The sequence below is a fragment of the Somniosus microcephalus genome, chromosome 1 (genome assembly GCF_052327205.1).
Source record: "Somniosus microcephalus isolate GS21.2 chromosome 1, FLI_Smic_1.0, whole genome shotgun sequence".
Lineage (NCBI taxonomy): Eukaryota > Metazoa > Chordata > Chondrichthyes > Squaliformes > Somniosidae > Somniosus > Somniosus microcephalus.
The window spans coordinates 74891963-74916652 of record NC_140987.1 but is presented as its reverse complement, the minus strand read 5'-3'; the positions used below and the strand labels follow the sequence as shown (position 1 = coordinate 74916652).

The 24690-nt window shown below is 44.4% G+C and overlaps 1 protein-coding gene across 5 annotated transcripts in view; it reads right to left on the bottom strand.

Annotated features, from left to right (window-relative positions):
• Nucleotides 1-798: 798 nt before the first annotated feature.
• LOC147124167 (uncharacterized) overlaps nucleotides 799-24690 on the bottom strand; it is a 192554-nt gene continuing 168662 nt past the window's right edge. For 4 of the 5 annotated variants that reach the window (XM_085983141.1, XM_085983158.1, XM_085983151.1 and 1 more), the window contains 2 exons: nucleotides 14104-14191; nucleotides 799-1236 (listed from right to left, as the gene is read on the bottom strand). In XM_085983141.1, coding sequence (XP_085839267.1) covers nucleotides 1096-1236; nucleotides 14104-14191 — 229 coding nt within the window. In that variant the 3' untranslated portion in view covers nucleotides 799-1095. The remainder of the gene's footprint in view (nucleotides 1237-14103; nucleotides 14192-24690) is intronic. The other variant, XM_085983167.1, reaches the window with a different exon arrangement.

Sequence of the window (24690 nt, the reverse complement as noted above, 5' to 3'; positions counted from 1 at the left end):
AAACTGCCAATGGTGCAATTTGAACTCCGGCCTCTGGATTACTAGTGCAGTAACATAGCCACTACACCACCGTATCAGACATAAGAATTAACAATGCATGTGACATTTGTTAACCAAAAATTACATCACTAACTGAGTGAATTGCCAGAAGTGTGGATCCATGTTCTGACTGTTTGATTACACAAGTCTTGGAACATCACCAGTGGGAAATTAAAGGGAGGTAGTTCAGCATTACAGCAGCTACTTTTGCAGCTGTCTATTCCTTTATATGACCCCTGATAACAGACCTCACCCAGTTTGAGGGTGTGGCTGGCAGTGCCAGGGCCGGTGGTTCTAAGTGAGTTAGAGGTAAATTACCGAACACATGCACCCAGTGGGAGGCTGTATTGAGAGTGAGCAGGGGTCGGAGATGGGGTTCTAGCACTGGAACGCCGAACATCCGACACACGCTCCCCTACAGTGTGGCCCCTCGCTGGCAGTGCGAGATTTACAATGAGATTGAGATTGGAATGGTGGTAACAGAAAGGAACGGAAGATGATTACAGTGGACATTATGCATAAGCATCCTTAAGCAGTGCTGTGTAATGTACCTTATCTAACATACCCAGTGTACATTAAAGGGGTAATTTCCAAGTTTCGCCTGCTGGCAGTGTATATCAGGAACTGCTGTTGGAAAACCGTGTACAGTGCATGCCCGGATTCTCAATAAGCAATTGTGGCTGGCGAGTTGAGCAAAGTTGGGAAATGACCCCTTTGATGTCTTTGCCACGTTTGGTTTAAAAGACTCTGACTCTGAAGTTACGAGGTTCAAAACTATTTTAATAAAGATATTTTCTACAGTAAAATGAAGACACTGTAGCTATGTTTTCTTACACTGTCCTTCAAAGGCAAAAACAAAACAGTTGTATACATTTGATGCATAGTGCGAGTACAATACTGATAAAATCACACGCTGAATTATGATACAATTTCACCCCGTTGTGACAGTGATGTTATCAGGTTTGCACTGTTGTGCCGTGACTCACTGATCACACAGATCTTTGACTGATGATGTGTTGAACTATCAGTGATTTAGACAGCAGTTGATGGAAAGCACTAAGTTTTGTAGGAACATGATGTAAACTTAACTTTGGGGTCTTCAGTGGGCCGGGAGACAGGGAGCCATTTGTATTCCAGACTTTGATTAGGAGGATCCAAATCCCAGCAGTAATGATTTAGCAAATATCTAACAGCTGTCTTCAAAAAAAAAAGAAAAGAACATGAGACATTTTCAATCATAGGAAAGAAGAATTAAGTAATAAAATGAAATATACAGGGGTGAATTTAAGCCCTCCCAGAGACTTTGTGCAATGGGGAGCACATACAAGGGTAAATTCACCGAGTCACACTTGAAAGAAGCACAGGTTACAAATTGAGTAACTCTCTCCTCCAGAAGGCTGTGGATTATGGGTTAAATGAACCTCAAGACTGAGATCGCTAAATTTTTGTTTGGTAAGGGTATCAAGAGATATGGAGCAAAGGCGGGTTAATGGGGTTGAGGTACAGATCAGCCATGATCTAATTGAATGGTGGAACAGGTTCGAGGTGCTGAATTGCCTACTCCTGTTCTTATGGGCTTAATAATGTAGCACTGATGTGCTCCCTTCAAGCACCGCTCCCTGCTGGCAGTGTGGGCTCGATGGCTTTATCCTACAGAGAATTCAGTCACATAGGTCTGTGTGCCTGATTCCTGATCCACGTGAATTTCCCGCCAGTACTGATCTCTGTGTCCGAATTCCTGATCAGCAGCTCTGTTGTTTGAAGCTCAGCGAAAAAAATAATAAAATGTACTTCAAGAAAAGGATGGGTTGGCCCAGGACTGCTGCCTTGGGTATTGACCCAAGGGGCTTGATAGTAAGACAACAGAAGCTCAAAGCGTCAGAAGCCTGCTCCATGCTCAGTGCACTCCAATGTGGGTGGGAAGTGCCGAGCACACAAGGCTCATTAGGTCATGGGATCCATTTAAGTTTAGGGTTCTCCCCATAATGCAACTGGAATGCATGTCATCTGGCCGGCTCTCTTTTTGTAGTGGGGCCACTCAGCATTTTTCAAGTATTTCTTTGGTCTCCAATAGTCAATTTCCAAAAGGGGGCTTTAAAATTTGTGCTGCTTCAGTGGGGCAGCCAAGAGCCCTTTAACGGCTGCTGGTGCTCGATATTGAGCTCCCAATCCCATATCACCCCCCAGCAAGTCTGGTGCTACAAGCCCAAAGCACCACAAGTCTATTTAAATAAGCTGATGTCCTGTTATCATACAAGGTCAGCTAATTCGGATGCAGTCACATACAATGCCTCACCAGCTCTCTACTGGAACCATAGCGTCAGCCCCCCTGTGTTACTGAATGGCCAGACAATGGGGGAAGGGGAGGGGGGGGTTTATGCTCCTAGCAACATTCCCTCTAAGCTGCATGACCGGCTTTTCCAATGTGAAATTTCATGCATTTGCAAAACTTTGAATGGGCTGTGCAGCCCATTAAAGTAACCGTGCACCCAAAACAAAAATTAGGGGGAACATTGGTTCCCAGTATTCTGTTTGGCAAAATTAGAATGTGTGTCTTGGCATGCTCTCATGTATATCTAGCCACCAACCTTTCAGTACACCTGTCACATCTGCCATTGGAAAATTCCTACGTTAAAACACCTCCCTATGGGATTTCCTATTTCAAATTGTACTTCATTTGTTGCAAAACATCCTGAGGTTGTGAAAGATGCTATTTAAATGCAACTTCCTTCCTTCCTCTCTCTCTCTTTATGTCCCTCCATTCCTTCCTTCCAAACTGCTTTGAGTCTACATCAAGTTGCCACTGATTGTCGCTGTGGAGCAATTGTCTTTGTTTCTCTTCCCTCCCCCTCTAGGTGCTATTTTTGTTGAATTTAACTTTGGCCAGTTCTTTTTCCCTGGCTTGCCAGGTCTTGGATCCGATTAAATCTGCTCTGCCCGTCCTTCAGTTGCCTAACATGCCTCCTGCTCCTACCCACTGGTTGGTTGCCTGTTCCCGACAACCCTTGGAGCCTCCCACCCCACAACTCAGAGCTTCTGCAGCTGTTGTTGGCCACATCGGACACTCTTCCCCCCACTGATCAGCTAGAACCGATACGTTTATATGTATTATGTTCATTCAAATTTAGGTTTAATGTTAGATGTATGCTAGATTTTTCCTCCTGCGCCCTTCTTTCTTCCTCTCCTCCATACTCCCTTCCCAATCTTTCTCGCTCCTCAGCCCTTCTTACCCCTAGCCCTCCCATCTCCTTGCTCCACGTCCTGTCTCTAACTCTGATATTTTATTTTTAATATTATTCTCGGGATATGAGCGTCGTTGGTATTTATTGCCCATCCCTAGTTGCCCTGGATACAACAGAGTGGCTTGCTAGGCCACCTCAGAGGGCAGCTGTGTGTGGGACATATTGGCCAGACCAGATAAGGACAGCAGGTTTCCTTCCCTAAAGGACATTCATGAACCAGTTAGGGTTACAGCTTCATGGTCACTTTTACTGATACTGGCTTTTTATTTTTAGATTTTCTAAACTGAATTCAAATTTTTAAATTGCCATGGTGGGATTTGAACTCCTCTTTCTGGATTATGAGTCCAGGCCTCTGGATTACTTGTCCAGTAATGTAACATATCCGTTCATTATTTGGTGGAGTTGATGTGTGCTGGGGTTGGCTTTGTGCCTGACCAGCTCGTTAAACACTGACCCTGGCAGTGTAGTGGTCAGTGGCAATAAATGCCAACGATGCTCACATCCCGAGAATGTATATTAAAAATAAAATTGCCAGGATTCCCACTGGGTCAGAATATTTAACACAATTTCTCTGCTCAGTGCCATAGAAATCTTTAATGCAGAATTAGTCAAGAAGACAGCTCTCTGATGAAGAGTGTCCTTAAGGTGTTAATGAACATCTGCTACATGTTGGCTGCTCATCAAACACACTAATTCCACTGTAAGCTAGAGCACTGTGTTTCAATAGGGGGCCCATTTTAGTCACCCATGGATCTGGAATATTTTAATTGCCCTGAAACATTAAGAGTCCGCATTATTGCCATGCAATTATAGAGACCGCCCTTCAGATCAGAAACCTCTATCCCATTGTGACTGTAGATGTTAAAGATCATAAAGCAAGCAGAATCTTAAGGGATTCACGTTCACATCAAAGAAATGAAACGTGTAACACACAAGTGCTGAGAATTTCCTCAGAGATTCTCTCCATCTGCTGCCGTAACTTCGGTGGGAGACCGGCTTAACCCGCCAGAGAAACGGCTGGTTTTAGCCGTTTATGCCAATCTCCCACGGAAGTTGTGCCAGAAGATTGGGAAATGACCTGAAAACAAAAAGTAACTTACTTCTCGCTGTGCACCATTATATGAACTTTCACCAGCAGCTTATCGCCTAGTAACCCTGGGCAGCCAGGAGATATGGGTTTGATTAGGATCTGTTGCTGTACCACCATAAAAGTCAGAAAATGATATGGGAGGCGCTATAACACCATTCTCCTGTGTCATTCCAATATTTTAATGAAGCTCCTGCCTGTATCAGCAGAATTTCATGAGGCAGTGAAGATGGAATTGGAGGGAGGGGGGAGAGGAAATGGGGATCATCACATGCAATAAGGACTCAATTAAAAGGTTTTGGAACAAGCTACAAGGATTTTGAACTCTTACTGCTTTAGGAAAAGTTTAACTATTGTGCAAGCCAAGTATTGTATTACTAATTACTTGCTGCCCATGTCCCCTACTTCTGTGTAATTACCTCAATTGTAAATAAGTTCAACTGTTAGTTTTAGCCTTAACAATATTTTCTGACAACAGGATATTTCCTGCCTTTGGGAGTGAACAGGAGAGTGTGGTGCACAGCCTACAGAGGCTACGGTGTATGGGTGGCCGTTACTCCTGGCACCCTACCCCATTTATGTCATGCAAAATGTTGCAAATTTCAGTTCACAAAATATGTGAGTTTGCTTATAGAAATTTCCTTTTGCTGTGTTGAGAAAGAGCCCAAATTGTAATAGTACACTGCTGCTGACTGTAGCTAAAAGAGAAAGAGAAAAATAACAACCAAAAAGAGAAAACAGAAAGCAGATAGTGAGATGAAAATGTCCTGGTCAATATTTATCCTTCAATCGACATCACTAAAACAGATGATCTTGAAATTAATTTCATTGCTGTTTGTGAGACCTTGCTGTGTGCAAATTGGTTGCCGTGTTTCCTACATTACAACAATGACTATACTTCTATAGTACTTCTTTGGCTGCGAAGCACTTTGGGATATCGTGAGGTCACGAATGGCATTCTATAAATGCGAATCCTTTCAGTAATTTGGGATTAATGCTTAAGGTTAGTTATGTACCACATATTCAGTGTAGGAAGCCAGTAAGCAAGGAAAGGGTTAACTAGTCAAATGCAAGAAATGTAGGTAGAATTCTATTTGAGCATGTGGCACTAGCTTTGAGTCACTGCTTCTGTTGTTGAATTTGAAGTTGATGAAGCACAACCAAATTAATATTCATAAGCTCATGCAGATTAATTCTGCTGTTTGTGCAGTTGGCATTTTGCCTTTTTAATTAATTCTGTTGCAGTTCAGATGTATTAGCATAAATGATGTCACATCTATAATGGTGTTTTTATTTACATATATGCCAGTGGACCTCACATGGCGCTGCTCAAAGATTGCAAACATTGGGCTAGATTACAGTCTTTATCATCTAGGCATAAGTGTCATCTGGGCACGCCGCAGAAAGGAGAGTCTGGTGAACAGGATCGCAGGCCTGCCACAGAACCAATGCCAATTTTCCTTCCATTAACTTAAATGGTAGAGAAATAAGGTGCGTTCTATTACTGGTGTGCAATCCTCCCCAACCCCAACTACTCTCTATGCCCCAACCAGGTTGTAAAGACAAAAATCTACTCCAATGTGCCTGTAGCCACCCTACTGCTTCTTTCCTGTTCTCGAATTCTTTCTGTGTCCATTTCTTTGTGGTGTCAACTATAATTTCTATCGCCTAGCATTAACAGGGCAGTAAAGACCTCACAATGGGGTCGATGGCCTTACTGCACATTAACACCGACAAAGAGGCCAGCGACTAATTGAAAGGGGTGCAAGGTCTCTTTTAATATGCAAATCCAACACCTAGGACACCGTTCGCCATTTTAGGTCATAGCCAGTCGGGATGTTAGACGTGCACACTCCGACCTGTTCCATGGGCAATGGAGCCGAAGAGGCCCAGCCAAGATAAGTTTGGAATTATTCTTGTGGGGGGAGGAGCAGGACTGCTCCTCCGGGCCCATCAAAAAAAACATGGGCTGCTGCCGCACCCGGACCCCCGCACCCTTTGTGATCACAACCTCAATCCCCTGCACTTAGCTTGCTCGAAGCCAGGACAGTCCGATATTGGTAAGCCCTGATCCAGCGAGGTGCATCGGGATCTCCATTTAGCGCCGACAGCTAATGAAAATGAGGTTGGTGCCTCAAAATCGTGGTTGCTTATTCACCATTGACAAAATAAAAATTGAAGAGATGTAAAACGCACTGCCAATTCGCTATCACCCATTTTATTCTACCACACAGTCAAAATTATCTCCACTCAATTATTTTTCATTTATTTATGGGATGTGGGTGTCGCTGAGGCCAGCATTTATTGCCCTTGAGAAGGTGGTGGTGAGCTGCCTTCTTGAACCACTGCAGTTTGTGTGGTGAAGGTACTCCCACAGTGCTGTTAGGGAAGGATTTCCAGGATTTTGACCCAGTAACGATGAAACATCAGCGATATATTTCCAAGTCAGGATGGTGTATGACTTGGAGGGGAACTTGGAGGTGGTGGTGTTCCCATGTGCCTGCTGCCTTTGTACTTCTAGGCTGTCGAAGTAGCCATGGCGAGTTGCTGCAGTGCATCTTGTAGATGGTACACACTGCAGACACCGGGCGCCGGTGGTGGAAGGAGTGAATGTTTAAGGTGGTGGATGGGGGGCCAATGAAGTGGGCTGTTTTGTCCTGGATGGTGTCGAGCTTCTTAAGTGTTGTTGGAGCTGCACTCATCCAGGCAAGTGGAGAGTATTCCATCACACTCCTGACTTGTGCCTTGTAGATGGTGGAAAGGCTTTGGGGAGTTAGGAGGTGAGACACTCACTGCAGAATACCCAGCCTCTGACCCACTCTTGTTGCCACCGTATTTATGTGGCTGGTCCAGTTAAGTTTCTGGTCAATGTTGACCCCCAGGATGTTGATGGTGGGGGATCTGATGATGGTGATGCCATTGAATGTCAAGGGAAGGTGGTTAGATTCTCTCTTGTTGGAGATAGTCATTGCCTAGCACTTGTGTGACACGAATGTTACTTGCCACTTATCAGCCTAAGCCTGAATGTTGTTCAGGTTTTGCTGCGTGCGGGCACAGACTGCTTCATTATCTAAGGAGTTGCAAATGGATCTGAACACTGTGCAATCATCAGTGAGCATTTCCACTTCTGACCTTATGATGGAGGGAAGGTCATTGATGAAGTAGCTGAAGATGGTTGGGCCTAGGACATTGCCCCGAGAAACACCTGCTGTGATGTCCTGGGGCTGAGATGATTGGCCGCCAAGAACCATAACCATCTTCCATTGTGTGAGGTATGACTCCAGCCAGTGGAGAGTTTGCCCCCTGCTTCCAATGGCTTCAATTTTACTAGGGCTCTTTGATGCGACGCTCTATCAAATGCTGCCTTGATGTCAAGGGCAGTCACTCTCATTTCACCTCACCTCTGGAATTCACCTCTTTTGTCAATGTTTGGACCAAGGCTGTAATGAGGTCTAGAGCCGAGTGGTCCTGGCCGAACCCAAACTAAGCATCGGTGAGCAGGTTATTGGTGAGCAAGTGTCGCTTGATAGTACTGTCGTCAATGGCCCCTTCCATCACTTTATTGATATTTGAGAGTAGGCTGATGGGGCAGTAATTGGCCGGATTGGATTTGTCCTGCCTTTTGTGGACAGGACATACCTGGGCAATTTTGCACTGTGTTGGGTAGATGCCAGTGTTGTAGCTGTACTGGAATAGCTTGGCTAGAGGCGTGGCTAGTTCTGGAGCACAAGTCTTCAGCACTGCATTTGCCTTATTGATAACTGATACACATTGATCAGATGCTTTCAGGATACGGTCAATGATCACTCCCAAATCCTTTTCACTATCAGCCCTTCCCTTGCAACTTACTCCTATGTTTACTGTTACCTATTCCTTTATACATTATTCTACATTTTCTCACATTTTATATAAAAGTCTTGCATCTCCAGGTTGCCATCAACTTTAGACATCACACTTCAAAGTGTCAAAAATATATCACAAGAGTAAGAAAGACAGGCATATCTTCCTGGTTTCTTATGACCCACAGTTTAAATTTTACAAGCATCTGCCAATCTACAAACTTTCCTCTCCAGCACCAATTAACCTCCAATTCACCTTAGGTTTTACAGCAGTTAAGACTTTGTTCTGTGAAAGCAACCGACCACCTTAAACACAGCTCTGCTTTAGCTGCAGAAAAATACATTGCGAGAGAAATGTTATTTCTGCATTTTTGCTGTCAGGGTATCTGGGTTAGGACATGACTATGTAGATCATTGACATTCTTCAGGTGGATTGCTTTGTGAAATAAAGATTTTTTACGATTGGCAAATAAAGTGCCGTAACCAACAATGCAGACCCAACAAATGATCTTGTCCAGGAATGATTGAGATGCTGCAGGATGAGATAACTCAGCTCATGCTAGAAAACGGTGTTGGAAATTGACCTGTTTGCATTGTTGGAATGAGCACGTCAATCTTCAGAGATCGAGGCCTTTGGAGCCTGTTATCAGCCAAGTTCCTTGACATGGCTCCTATCTCCAAAAGGACCTGGGGAGTTATTGGTTAAAAGGCAAGGGATGTAGTTTAAACAACCATTTTTAAAGCAAATAAAGAATAGATAGGTTGTATTACATGTAAGAAAAGTAAAATAAGAAAGTAATAAATATAGACAGAATGTGAAAAAGAAACAATGGGGGAAAGAAGACATGGCAAGCAGGACGATAGCCATTAATATTAAAGAACATTTTAAGTCTTAATTTTAGTTGTATAGTGATAACATTAGAGTAATTAACCTACTCTTGAATCTGAGCAGCTTTATTATTATAAAATATTAGGATTTCTACAGTGTCACTGGGCTGAATTTTAATGGGAAAGGCAGGTTGTGAGCGGGGGGGGGGACGGAGACTCCGAAGCGGTTGGAAAACCTGGGAGAACAGGTTTCCCACAGGCCCTGCTGAATTGAAAGGCTGGATGGCTCTGGGTGGGTAGGCCTGTGACACTAGGCCGCAGAGAAGAGGCAGGGAGGGATCGCGTGGCGGCCGGGGGTCTGCTGTAGGAGGGTGCTGTCTGGTGAGAATTGGGGGCCGGAGGAGCACTGGGAGGGCCAGAGGAGCGGAGACGTGGGGGGGTTTAAGGGAACAATCGGCGGCCAGAGGAACAGATCGGGGGCCGGATCCAACAGTCCTCGCCTTGCATTAGCTGACAGGTTTCATGAGGCCTGCAAAACCCGTCCAGTTAAAGTTAAATTCAAAGTGGAGGTTAAAGCAGAGGTTTCCAGCCTTATTATAATATTTAAATAGTCGACAGGCCTCCTGGGAGTGGGTTGGCTGCCCGCACCATGTCCTGCCTCCGTTAAAACCGTAAGTGGGCAGGTTGGAGGCGGGTTCAGGTCGGGATTCAGATTTTTAACACTTTAATTTCTCACACGACCCCAACCCACCCGTGGTTTTTTTTAGGTTAAAATTCCCCCCGCTGTGTGAGCTGATAATGTAAGAAAATGACCTGCCCAGGTAAACTAAAATTTCTCTGACTTTCAAGACAATCTAAAGATTAATGCCCATCTCCCCTGAGAGAAGACGACCGATCTTCCAAATGGCCACTACAGGCAGGAAGTCACACCCCCTGGCCATCGTGGACCGCAGTATCCTGAGATACACGTCCAGAAAATCAGCCCTAAGATTCAGACAGGCATTCATGATAAAAAAAGATAATGACTGCACTGGGTTAGTGAAGTCAAACATTCCGTGCATATTATGAATCAACATGATTTTCTTTTTAATGATAGATTTAATGTAGATTTATTTCTACAAACTTCAATTACCATCAAAAGGAAAGAAAAACTTGTATATCTGTAGTGCCTTTCACGCCCTAACGACGTACCAAAGCGCTTTACAGCCAATGGAAGTACTTTTTGAAGTGTAGTCACTGTTGTAATGTAGGAAATGCGGCAGCCAATTTGCGCACAGCAAACTCCTACAAACAACAATGAGAAAATGACCACATAATCCCTGTTTTAGTGATGTTGGTTGAGGGATAAATATTGGCTGGACATCGAGGAGAACTCCCCTGCTCTTCTTCAAATAGTGCCATGGGATCTTTTACATCCACCTGAGAGAGCAGATGGGGCCTCGCTTTAACAGCTGATCTGAAAAACAACACCTCTGACAGTACAGTGCTCCCTCAGTAGTGCACTGAAGTGTCAGCCTCGATTATGTGCTCAAGTCTTTGGAGTGGGGCTTGAAGCCGTATCTTTTTGATTCAATGGTGAGGGTGGTACCAACTGAGCCACGGCTGACACACGAGTGAATTGTGATTTCACTTTTGCACTTAGATACGGTATGAATCCATTTCCCAGATCCAATATGCTTACCGTTTGGTTAATCTCTGCCTATAAGCCAAGGACACAGATTTAGGAATCCACTAAACAACTATCTAAAAATAAACTTACAGTATCCTTCCAGTGTCAAAGCATATTAAAGTTACATTTTAAAAACAGAAATGAATTGCTCTTTTAATCTCACAAATATCAAATGTGGTGCAGAGAAAAGAATTGCAAAAGGACATAAAAATGTTAAGCGAGTGTAGTTTAAGGTAACAAAGTGAGATTTATATTAACATTCTCATTATTATTTTTCAATCTGACGTCTGGAGTCAACACGAAGGGAGACACTTGGCCAAAGAGAGACAAGCAGTGAGACAAGTAACAATACAAGAGATTCAGGACAGGGACCGAATTGGAGAGATGGGAGCAAGAGATCAGGGCAGACAACGATGAGAAGAGGTCTATCAGCAAATACTGAGATCAGAACAAAGAGTTAGAATGACATTGGCGAACATGGGAGCGGCAAGAAGTAGGGCAAGGCATCTGGGAGAGAAATGGGCTGAAGGGGGGGGGGAGGGAGAAAAAGAGAGCGCACTGCTGGAGAAGAGATCCACAGACATCAGAGACAGAGACCCAAAAGAATATCAAACAAAGTAAGAGATCATGCAAAGTAATCAGGCGAGGGAACCATAGACCAGGGGTACATAGGAACACAAGGGCCATTCAATAAGATCATGGCTGATCTAAGAGAGAGGGGATATTGGGTTAGAGGTAAAGAAAGCCATCAGGGGACAAACAAGGAGTCAAAGGAATCACCCTGAGCACCTGAGCAGTGCCATGGGCGATCTAATTGTTAAAAGATATAGTGGGCGTGTTTGTGCGAATGTGATTTGCCCACTATACATGATGGCTAGTATAACGTGGCTGCCTTAATAAAATTAAGTCATTTTAATTGCAGTTAGTTGGCCTTGAGTGGCTGCTGAGCAGAATTTGTATTTTACAGTTGTCTGTAATTACACCCATTGTTTCCCCAAGAAAATATCAATCAGTGGCTTTGCCCATTATAAGTTTAAAGTTATGTTGGTCATAATTTCAATAGCTTGAAAATAAAAGTTATTTTTTTTCAAAAGAATATACTTTAATCCCTGGCAGCCAGAGAGGACCGTTAACATATCACTGGCAGCCAGAGAGGACCGTTAACATATCACTGGCAGCCAGAGAGGACCGTTAACATATCACTGGCAGCCAGAGAGGACCGTTAACATATCACTGGCAGCCAGAGAGGACCGTTAACATATCACTGGCAGCCAGAGAGGACCGTTAACATATCACTGGCAGCCAGAGAGGACCGTTAACATATCAGTGCTGTTTTGCCAAGAGTAGCTCAGCTTCCTCAGTCTTTACTAACTCTCTTGGCTTTTTTTCTACTTGAGAAAGCTCAGTGAAAACTGCAAAGGTTGAAAGGAAAAGACATTAGAAAAATCTGCAGACCGTGTTTATGGATACTAAACCTGCATTTCAAATTGTAGAAGACATGGAAGTGAAGTCTGTCGCAATAAGGCTTTTTTTATTACATTCAGTGCACCTTAACAAGGTGAGAACTGGTGAGTAAGCACAGATGTTTCTGCCTGAAATAAGACGCTATAACAGGCAACTCTGAAATTGATGTTAATGCAAATGGATAATAGTTATCACTTTTTGGTCGATATAAGTGGCTGCCCATTTTAAACATGGACGTTTTAAGCGGTGGAGACTGTATATATAAAAACTTTAAAAGGAATCTTTTGTTGAAGTTTGCTAATAACTTTTTACATTACAAGGACTTTTCAAAGAATCCTGAATTAAAAGGCAATTCCACCATTTTTAACACCAGCCATTTTCCCTCAAATTATTGACAGGAGAAATTTTGCCATCATATATATTTAAATAAATGATTTTGGTTTGCAGTTCTCTAACATGGTAAATGCGATCACTACCTTTGGCAAACCTCAGTGGTCCTAAGAATTAATCAAATACTGGTCATCACATCACTCAGCAATGACTCTCATTACTTTCATGTGCAGTGACTTCTGTTATACAAGCAAACACACAGCAGCCATGCTGTGCACAGCAAGATCCCACAAGCAGCAGTTAGATGAATAACCCGGCATTTTTTTGTTGGGGTGGTATTGGGTTGAGGGTAAAATGCTAGCCAGACCCCAGGAAAACTCCCAACTGTTCTTCCTGGGATCTTTAACATCCATCGGAATAGACAAGGGGGATCCCAGTTTAAGGTTTCATCTTAGGGACTGCAGCGCGAACAATGAAGCACTCTCTCACAACCGGACTGGAGTGACAGCCTAGATTCTGTGATCAATTCCCAGAGTGGGACCTGAACCCACAACCCGCTGACTCAGTGGCAAAAGTGCTACCAACTGAGCTAACAAACACTTAAGAAGCACTTAGAAACAGTAAGGCTGTTTGCCGAGTATCTTTTATTCTTCTGACAGCAGATGACAGGTATGCGAAATGCAGGAAGGTTCATAGAAATTTATGGCACAGAAGGAGGCCATTCATTTCTGTGCCGGCCGTAATCCCACTTTCCAGTTCTTGGTCCGTAGCCTTGCAGGTTACATCACTTCAAGCGCATATCCAAGTACTTTTTAAATGCGATGAGGGTTTCTGCCTCTACCACCCTTTTAGGCAATGAGTTGCAGACCCCCCACCACCATCTGGGTGAAAAAAGTTCTCTTCAACCCCCCTCTAATGCTTCTACCAATTACTTTAAATCTATGCCCCCTAGTTATTGACCTCTCTGTTAGGGGAAACATTTCATCAGAGCCTGGCAATTTATCTACTTTCAAAGATGCTAAACCCCCCTAATACTTTCTCTCTCACTAATCTAATATTTCATACTTCTCCTTAACTACAATGTTTGCATCGTCCCTCTCTTTTGTGAAGACAGATGCAAAGTATTCATTAAGAACCATACCCACATCTTCTGCCTCCACACACAAGCTTCCTTTTTGGTCTCCAATAGGCCCTACTCATACTTTAGTTATCCTCTTGCTCTTTATGTATTTATAAAACGCCTTTGGATTTTCCTTGATTTTACTTGCCAATATTCTTTCATGCCCTCTCTTTGCTTTCCTAATTTCCTTTTTAATTTCACCCCTGCACCCCTCTAGGCTTTCTGCTGTATTTAGCTTTCAGTATCTGACATAAGCGTCCCTCTTTTTGCCTTATCCTACCCTGTATGCCCCTTGACATCCAGGGGGCTCTAGATTTGGGAGTCCCACGCTTTTTCTTTGTGGGAACATATTTGCTCTGATCCCTCACTTGAATACCTCCCACTGCTCGGACACTGATTTACCTTCAAGTAGCTGTTTCCAGTTAACTTTTGCTAAATTAGTTCATGACCCTCTCAGTTACTGCTGTTTTATGTAATTTGATTACCTTCAATATCATGTCGTTCAGTTCAACACCAATGCAGTGTCTACAGCCATTTCCAAAACAGCACAAAAGCTTTTCTTGGCCAGCATTTCTGCAAAATAAGATTATTATAATTATACACATTTCTCAGTTTTTGTACAATTTAACTTCACTTTCAGCATAAGGTCATCAACCCTTTTGGATTGTCTGAGAGTCTCCAGGAATTCAAAATTAATTTCCTGCTGCGAGCAACTCGGGAGAAAAATCATAGGGACATGAAAAAAATATTGGAAATGGGGGAAAAAAAGGCTGTTTGACTGACGATCAAGAATCGTTCAATTAGAGTTTGTTTGCTTTCCACTTGATAGGGGAAGGCGGTGCACCACGAAGATGGATGTGTCGGGCGACCAATAACAGGAGCGTGGTGGCAGGGCATATGGAAATGGGAGGTCATGCAATGAAACCTCCCAGAATACATCCAACCAGAGTTGGCAACTCTATTTCAACAGCAGAACACTCTCTGAACAGATCACACATTGGCCCAGAAATTCGGGTCGGGGGCTTCCCGCGGGTGCAAGCCCCCGACCTGCACTTACCTTGTGCGCCGGCTGTTGAGCTGTAGGGCCCCGTGGAATTCCGATCCTGGGCCTGGTCCAGTTGCCGGCGCGCAGTGCTTGCGTATCCCAGGGGCGCAGTTAGTTCGATGCGTCCCCTGGGATCACGTGGGCCATGGGGAGCCAATCGGAGCAGGGAATGCTCCATTCATAAGTCTTGACAGGAAGTGCTGTCAAGACTTATAAATATTACGGCCCCAAAACATCCCTAAACCTTCAAATAAATTTTAAAAAATCACTTTTTTAAATAAACTATAAATTACATGAAATAACTATTTTAAACAATAATTTAAATTTTTGAAAAAAATTATTTTATATTCTAACGGGGCTAAAAATAAACGTACCTTGCTTTAAAGTATTTAAAAATAATAAACCTGTGGAAAAAATGTTTTAATTTTAATTAATTCACCACTTACCTTGTAAAAAGCAGGCCTTACGCCTGCTTTTTAAATTTCTAACTTCGGCAGACTTACCCTCCCGGGAAAACCTGTAAAAAAAAACTAAGTTTGATGCGCACGCACAGCCTCTCCCGCGCACGCGTTCGACCTCTGAACCCCTGCTTTCAGAGGAACGGAAGTGCCGGTTTCCCGTGCATGTGCAGTGCATGCAGGAAACCGGCACTTCCATCGGGCCTACGGGCGAGTACCCAGCATGTACTCACCCGTGGAGACCAGAGTTTCTGGGCCATTATAACACTCGCTGGGAGCACATGGTGATAATTTGGGCAGGGATTATGGACTCAAAGTTCCACAGTGGTCATTGACCTCCATACCCGAATTCCCAGCGCTCCCTCAGTACTACACTGACCTGTCAGTCTAGATTATGTGCTCAAGTCTCTGGAGTGGGACTTAGAACCCACAACCTTCTGCATCAGAGACGTGAGGGCTACCAACTGGTCTAAGTAACGGGGATATTTTTGTCTGTTCTGGTTTTCATACAAATCTTTAGCATTAAATAAATCTGAAAGAATATTAAAGAAAAAAAGGCTTCCATTTATATAGCACCTTTCAGGACCTCAGGACATCCCAAAGCACTTTACAGCCAATTAAGTACTTTTTTTTTTAAAGGTGCAGTCACTGCTGTAATGTAGGAAACAGGACTGCCAATTTGCACACAGCAAGTTCCCACAAACAGCATTGAAATAATGTCCAGATAATGTGTTTTTATAAGGTATTGGTTGAGGGATAAATGGTAGCCACGACGCCAGGGAGAACTCCCCTGCTCTTCTTCAAATAGTGCCATGGGCTCTTTTACATCCACCCGAGAAGGCAGACGGGGCTTCAGTTTAACGGCTCATCTGAAAGGCGGCTGCATATATGACATCACTGGAGCGTGGGTAATTCCTCCGTCCATCATGCTCGAACACCCTACTGCTGTAAGTGACTAGGACTGATTTTAGGCGTATAATTTGTATTATGTAACTATCCTTCACTCACTGCATTTTGCTGGTGAAATCACCCTCCTTTTATAAGTAGTGTGATGCTAAAGACTGTTTTTGTCCCGAGGGCGCAAAAACATACTGAGGTACTGTCAAGTTTACGCAGGCAGGAAGATGGCATGGGACAACTAACTCGTTGGTCTTACGCTGCAACTACACAATCAGTTTTTTCAAACTGTCTCCCACTCTTCTCAACAGTTTGTCTGATGAAGTACATCTGATCAGAGCAACACACGACAAGATACAGACCACACTACACGATGCAGAGGAAATTAAGGGGTTTGATTTTTGTGTTTCCGACTAATAGGTGCTAATTGTATCCTGCTGTCTGGAATCTCACATTAATCTATGGGAAGGAAGAGAATGATTAGCCAATGGCTTACTCCAGCACTGTTTGATTGGGCTTTCAGACCATCTAGTTTATTTCTCATCGAAAGGCTAATGCTAGATGATAGGCCTGATACTGTTTTGTACCGCTTGGATGACGTGATCAGTCATTCGTATCAATTTCAGCAATCGTTACTTCCACCTGACACTCGCTTGCTGGGATTACAAGTGATTGAACAACTCTCCTCTGTGCTGTGACACAGATTTCAGATGGCTGAGACGGGGGGGATAATGAGTGAAATTAATGATTGAGTGCAAATTTTGTTTCCATTTTTGGCTCAGCTCCATGAGGTTAACAAAAAAAACCAGACAAAGGGCAGCACGGTGGCATAGTGGTTAGCACTGTTGCCTCACAGTGCCAGCGACCCGGGTTCGAATCCGGCCTCGGGTGACTGTCTGTGTGGAGTTTGCACATTCTCCCCGTGTTTGCGTGGGTTTCCTCCGGGTGCTCCGGTTTCCTCCCACAGTCCAAAGATGTGCAGGTTAGGTTGATTGGCTATGATAAAATTGACCCTTAGTGTTAGGGGGATTAAATACGTGGGGTTACAGGGATAGGGTGGGATATGTGTTGGTGTAGGGGTTACGGGGATTGGGTGGGATATGTGTCGGTGCAGGCTCGATGGGCCGAAATGGCCTCTATCTGCACTGTGGGGTTTCTGTGATTCTGTGAATAACTTTTAGAACTCTCAACTTCCAAACAGCGCTGCAATTAACAGTATTTCCCAATAAACAAGGATACAGCGATCAATAAAGTGCAAATTGAGGTGAGCTAGCTTTGTAGAGCAGAAAATGGCTTTTCCACATTAAAACTAAACTGCACAAACTAAAGCACTTAAGTCTTGCACAGAATACCGGGTCTCCTGCTTTGCCAATATATGGGCACAAGCGGCATACACTAATGTTTTAGGGACTTGACCCAACTCATAAAATGGGGCAGGGGCAGGATTGAAAGAGGCAATTAGAGTGGGAGGAGGCTCGGGTGTAGTATAAACGCTACATGATTCTATGTAAAAGTTCTTTTCTTTGGCAAAATGTATTTATGTATTTAAAATAGTAGGTGGATCACAACACTTCATTTCAAAATGCATTGAAAACCCCCGTGTCCATTGTCTATGACATTTTAACATTAGGTTTACCTTGAATGCCCGTTACACTTGGCCAATTTAATTTTTAACTAATGCTAGTAATGCCTAAATGTAGTAACTCCCTAGCTGCCAATGCAACAGCTGTTACTTTATACAGGATGGCCAGTATTACCTCCCAACCCGCCTCCCTGTGCCAAACGAGAACGGGACGTGCGCGGGGCAGGCGGTGGGGGATTAAAATCGGAGCAGGGTCCTACTCACCGGATTGGGCACTGCGAGAGGCCCTTGTCCCATGCAGGCGAGGGCCTCGATGACATGCAAAAGTTGGGGGTGTGATGATGTAATTCAGACCATGATGCCATTTTAACCTGCAATAGCACATTTGCCACCCAGTGCTGGTCTTGCCAGAAGAGTGTCGAAAATGTAATTTAATCTGTTTTAAAACAGGTTTCCTTGTGGGCCAGAAGGAGCAGGAATAGTTCTCCAGGCCCCACAAGGAAATCTAGAACCTCCCTTGCCCTGGGCTACCCTCCGCCGACTGTAATCACCTACCCGCCCACCCCTCGCCCCTGAAATCTACTTAATCTGACCACTGGGGACCGTCACCGTCCTCATTTGACTTCCACCCAGAAACCTCATGTCATTGACACCGGATTCAGAAAGAAAGAATTTCACAACCTCAGGCGACTTTACAATCAATTTTTTTTGAAGTGTAGTCACTGGTGTAACGTAGGAAATGCAGCAGCCAATTTGCACACAGCAAGGTCCCACAAATGGCAGTGAGATAATGACCAGTTAATCTGTTTTTTAGGTATTGATTGAGGAATAAATATTGGCCAGGTCACGGGGGCGAATCTCCCTGCTCTTCTTCCAATAGTGCCATGGGATCCTTTATGTCTACCCGAGAGGGCAGATGGAGTCTCGGTTTAACGTCTCTTCTGAAAGGCGGCACCTCCAACAGTGCCGCACTCCCTCAGTACTGCACTGGAATGTCAGCCTAGATTATGTCCTCATAATCAGGCTCAGGATCTGGGCATCACTGGCAAGGCCATCATTTATTGCCCATCCCTAGTTGCCCTGAGAAGTCGGTGGCTGTGGGCCGCCTTCTTGAACTATTGCAGAATCTGTGTAGCAGTTTGATACAACCGAGTAGCTTGGTAGCCCACTTCTGAGAGCAGTTAAGAGTCAACCACGTTGGTGTGGGATTGGAGTCACATATAGGCCAGCCTGGGTAAGGACGATAGATTTTCTTCCCTAAAAGGACACTAGTGAACCAGTTTGGATTTTACGATAATCTAACAGTTTAATGGTCACTTTTACTGATATGAGCTTTTTATTTCCAGGTTTAAAAAAAAAATGAATTATGCGCCCAGGAAGCAGTGACTCACACCTGACTCATACTCAGTCAAGCCGCAACCTTCAAGCCATTTCCTGTGCAAAGCATCTGTTAGACTCAACCGAAGGATTCGAGAAGCTTTACTGTATCAGCTGATTCTGTCAGGAGAATGCCTCTTGGGTAATGGATTATTCATCCATATAGCAATGATCAAATACTTTCTTATAACTTTGTTCATTGAAGTCAGCTTTCCCCGATGTATGGCATATAAAACTATGACGTTGTAAGTGAATAAGCCGGAGTTTTCTTTTTTTTTCAAGTTGATAACTTATGTAGTGCAAGACCTGGAGTGGGGTTTGAACCAAAAACCTTCTAACTCAAAAGGCAAGAATGCTACAAACTGAGCCAAGCTGAGATTTCGCCATTAAATAAATGCTCCTTTCAAATAAAGACAGAAAATATTGGAAATACTCAGCAGCTCAGGCAGTATCTGTGGAGAAACAGAGTTATACGTTTTAGGTCGATGACCTTTTGTTAGAACTGGAAGAAGTTTTTAAGCAAGTACAGAGGCAGGGAAAAAGAGGGGAGATGAGGAGGAAAAACAAAAAGGAAGGTCTGAGAGGGTGGAAGGGATGATGGTGCAAGGCAAAAGGGGATGGTACTGGGACAAGTAAAGATACAAAAGTTGGGTCTAGTGGAGGTGTAAATGGCAGCAACAGAACCATTACCAGCACCTGCTGTCCGAAAAAATGGAAGTTTTTGAAATCAATATCGAGTCTAGAAAGTTGTAAAGTGCCTAATCGAAAGATAAGGTGCTGTTTATTCGAGCTTCCATTTAGCTCCGTTGGAACAGTGAAGGAGGCCGAGGACAGAGAGGTCAGAGTGGGAGTGGGACAGCTCCTTTTAAACTTTAGAAGATGTGAAAGAAAAACACTCAGATATGGATTTTCTGTTTTCATTGTGTCAAATGACAGTACAGTACTAGAAGGGAACATTCTGTGAAATAAAATCCTCCAGACGGGTAACATCTCGTTAGAATCGCCTTTGCTCTTTGTTACAAAACTGCTGTCAGGTCATTCAGCCCTAAAAATCAAAGCCATTTCCACCACACTGTTTTTCTGGGCTGTTAAATCCAATAGTACGATCCATATACAACTGGAGGGTGGGTTCCACCCTATATTTACTCATGATTTTATTAGATACAATGGGGTAGGATATAAAGAGCAATTCCGCTGAAAATGGGAAAGGTTTTTTGCAATCAGAGACTTGTGGTGGGACAGCGTGCAGGGCACCCGACACCTGGGAATCCCTGACCCAAGACCGCACAAAGTGGAGGAGAAGCATCCGGGAAGGCACCGAACACCTCGAGTCTCTTCGCCAGGAGCAAGCGGAAGCCAAGCGCAAGCAGCGGAAGGAGCGCACGTCAACCCAAGCACCCCACCCACCCGCCCCTTCAACCACCGTCTGCCCCACCTGTGACAGAGACTGTTGGTCCCGCATTGGACTCATCAGTCACCTGAGAACTCATTTTTAATGTGGAAGCAAGTCATCCTCGGTTCCGAGGGACTGCCTAAGAGAGAGGCCACAGTGCCAGTAACCAATAGGTTAGTGGTGCAGTTTGCTGTTTTTCCCCCCCAGAGTGATCAAATTCATGCTCTTCCCCCAAAACTCCCCCCAGTTAGGGGTACTATATCTAAGTAAGCCTTCCAGGCAAGTTAGCTCAACATGGTGAATTCAGTGTTACTCAATGTTCCCGTTAAACTGTGCCTGGAGCTCCCGCGCAGCCGACGCACCGGCTTTTAAATAGAAAAAACTGTACATACACGGGAATTTGAATGGGCCGTGCACCCCAAAATAAATTAAAGGAAGCATTGCTGTTACCGTATTGCCAGCAGGAAGCTCCCATCAGAGGACGTGTGTACCAGGGCACTATAGTAATACATCAGCTATGAAGTGCTTTGGGACATCCTGATGTAGCGAAAGGCAAGATACTTTCTTCTTTCTACTTAGTGTTGTAGCCCTGTTCCTGACCAATGCTCCCTACAAAACGGCTTCACTTTGGGAGCCCAGGATTCTATCGATTCCAAGGTCCTTTCCCCCAGAGCAGGGGAAGGAGAGGAAAGCAGAGAGCGAGCTAACACACAGCTGCCCTAAGCCTGTCCAAACGCTTGGGCCCACAGCATCCTTTAACTGATGAAACAAGGAGATCAGGTCCCTGGGGCCTCAGTTACTGACCTGAGCCAAGGAAAATAAATTCTATCCAGAAACAAATTGCAGCTGCAGTTGTCTGTAGGTAACTTTATTTTACATTTTTTTTCCTTAACAGTCGTTTGGCCTTACTATAGAAAAGGGGAAGTTAGAAGGGATTTTTTCCACACAGAGGGTTATTAGAACATGGAACATTTTATCACAAGGGCCTATTGAGACAGACTGCAGGGGTAATTTTCCAATTTCATGCTGTCAATGCAAAGTCAGGAAGTGACCTTTTCTAACATTAATTAGAATGGAACGGATAAGTCTCTGAAAAGGAACAAGGGATGGGGCACTGGAGCAGACAGCTCCAGTTAAAGAACTAGCACCGACACAGGCACAATGGGCCAAATTGCCTCCTTCTATGCTGAAATGATTCCATGTAACTGGAAGTGAGAATCCAAATCTTGAATGCACAAGATTGGTGATTCGTGCCTAGGTCTCACCTTGTAAATGTTTAATTTTTGCATTAAGAATGATAGATAGTGGTTAGTTTTAAGCAACTTTATACTGCACAATTGATTGTTTTTCCTATTTTTAGATTAAAAAGGAGGTACGGTATGAGATCAGAGAAGAGGAGCGAGGGCCTATCAGGGGAGAAAGGAAAGTTGAGCGATAGATCCAAGGGAACGCCATAGATTTGAATTGAAAGAAAAAGTATAAGAAAGGGATACCAGCAGAGCTTAAGTGTAGAAGAGGAGGATTCAAGTCCTGAAGGACATAACTGCCAGTCTGGGCCGGCGACAGGTGGTGAGAGAACCAACACGGGGAAAAACCTACTTGACCTCGTCCTCACCAATCTACCTGTCGCAGATGCATCTGTCCATGATAGCATTGGTAGCAGTGACCATCACACACAGTCAGTCACTGTGGAGATGAAGTTCTGTCTTCACACTGAGAACACCCTCCATCGTGTTGTGTGGCACTATCACCGTACTAAATGGGATAGATTTAGAACAGATCTAGCAGCTCAAAACTGGGCATCCATGAGGGGCTGTGGGCCATCAGCAGCAGCAGAATTGTATTCCACCACAATCTGTAACCTCATGGCATATCCCTCACTCTACCATTACCACCAAGCCAGGGGACCAACCCTGATTCAATAGGGAGTGTAGAAGAGCACGCCAGGAGCAGCACCAGGCGTACCTAAAAATGAGGTGTCAACCTGGGGAAGCTGCAACACAGGACTACATGCATGCTAATAAGTGGAAGCAACATGCTATAGACAGGGCTAAGCGATCCCACAATCAACGGATCAGATCAAAGCTCTGCAGTCCTGCCACATCCAGTCGTGAATGGTGGTGGACCATTAAACAGCCAACGGGAGGAGGAGGCTCCATGAATATCCCCATCCTCAATAATGGTGGAGCCCAGCACGTGAGTGCAAAAGACAAGGCTGATGCGTTTCCAACCATCTTCAGCCAGAAGTGCCAAGTGGATGATCCATATCAGCCTACTCCTGAGGTCTCCACCATCACAGAAGCCAGTCTTTAGCCAATTTGTTTCACTCCACGTGGTATCAAGAAACGGCTGAGCGCACTGGATACAGCAAAGGCTATGGGCCCGGACAGCGTCCCGGCTATTGTGCTGAAGACTTGTGCTCCAGAACTAGCCGTGCCTCTAGCCAAGCCGTTCCAGTACAGCTACAACACTGGCATCTATCCGACAATGTGGAAAACTGCCCAGGTATGTCCTGTCCACAAAAAGCAGGACAAATCCAACCCGGTCAATTACCGCCCCATCAGTCTACTCTCAATCATCAGCAAAGTGATGGAAGGTGTCATCGATAGTGCTATCAAGTGGCACTTACCCACCAATAACCTGCTCACTGATGCCCAGTTTGGGTTCCGCCAAGACCACTCGGTTCCTGACCTCACTACAGCCTTAGTCCAAACATTGACAAAGGAGCTGAGTTCCAGAGGTGAGAGTGACTGCCCTTGACATCAAGGCAGTATTTGATCAAGGAGCCCTTGTAAAACTGAAGTCAATGAGAATCAGGGGGAAAACGCTGGTTCGTTCTCGGGCTGGCAATCAGTAACTAGTGGTGTTCTGCAGGGGTCAGTGCTGGGACCCCAACTCTTTACAATCTATATTAATGATTTGGAGGAAGGGACCGAGTGCAACATATCCAAGTTTGCTGACGATACAAAGATGGGAGGGAAAGCAGTGAGTGAGGAGGACATAAAAAACCTGCAAAAGGACAGACAGGCTAAGTGAGTGGGCAGAGATTTGGCAGATGGAATATAATATTGGAAAGTGTGAGGTTATGCACTTTGGCAGAAAAAAATCAAAGAGCAAGTTATTACCTAAATGGAGAGAAACTGCAAAGTGCTACAGTACAAAGGGATCTGGGGGTCCTGGTGCATGAAACACAAAAAGTTAGTATGCAGGTGATCAGGAAGGCCAGTGGAATCTTGGCATTTATTGCAAGGGGGATGGAGTATAAAAACAGGGAAGTCTTGCTGCAGTTATACAGGGTATTGGTGAGGCCACACCTGGAATACTGCGTGCAGTTTTGGTTTCCATATTTAGGAAAAGATATACTTGCTCTCGAGGCGGTTCAGAGAAGGTTCACTCAGTTGATTCCGGAGATGAGGGGGGTTGACATATGAGGAAAGGTTGAGTAGGTTGGGCCTCTACTCATTGGAGTTCAGAAGAATGAGAGGCGATCTTATCGAAACATATAAGATTGTGAGGGGGATTGATCGGGTGGATGCAGTGAGGATGTTTCCACTGATGGGTGAGACTAGAACTAGGGGGCATAATCTTAGAATAAGGGGCTGCCCTTTCAAAAGGGAGATGAGAAACTTCTTTACTCAGAGGGTAGTAAATCTATGGAATTTGCTACCCCAGAGAGCTGTGGAAGCTGCAACATTGGGGCAGAAATTCGGGTCGGGGGCTTGCCGCGCGTGCAAGCCCCCGATCTGCACTTATGCGACGTGCCGGCCGTTGAGCTTCAGGGACGCCTGGAATTCCTGTTTTAAAATGTTGACTCCCGGGCAGCGTCTGACGTCATGCCGCCCAGGAGTGCAGCCAGCGCGAAGCCTGGAGCGCGCAGTGCAAGTGAGACACGCCCCTTGAGGTCTCATTTTAAAAGGACACGCCCCCAATGTTTCTCACAAGCTGCAAAGCATTTTTACATGTAGAGCAGCATTTTGAATAGGTTTTTGGTATTTTTAAGAAGCTTTTGGTAACTTTTATAAACTTTTAAAAACGTTTACATTATTTTGAAGAATCTGAAGTAGTTTTAAACAGAATTAAAGCGATTTAAAGACTTTTAAAAGCCCTGAAAGCATTTTTTTCATTTCATTTATTTAATTAGCAACGTCGTCGTCGTACGTGGCTTCACACTGTTCCCTTTGGGGAACTGTATGAAGTGGTGGAAGGATTTCTGGCCGTGATTAACGCTCCTTCCGTGACCGTAACCATCTTTGTACCAGCCATTAGGGTGGTTAGTCCTATGGCGGGAGGGTTTTACGGGCTCCCACAACCTATACGGGG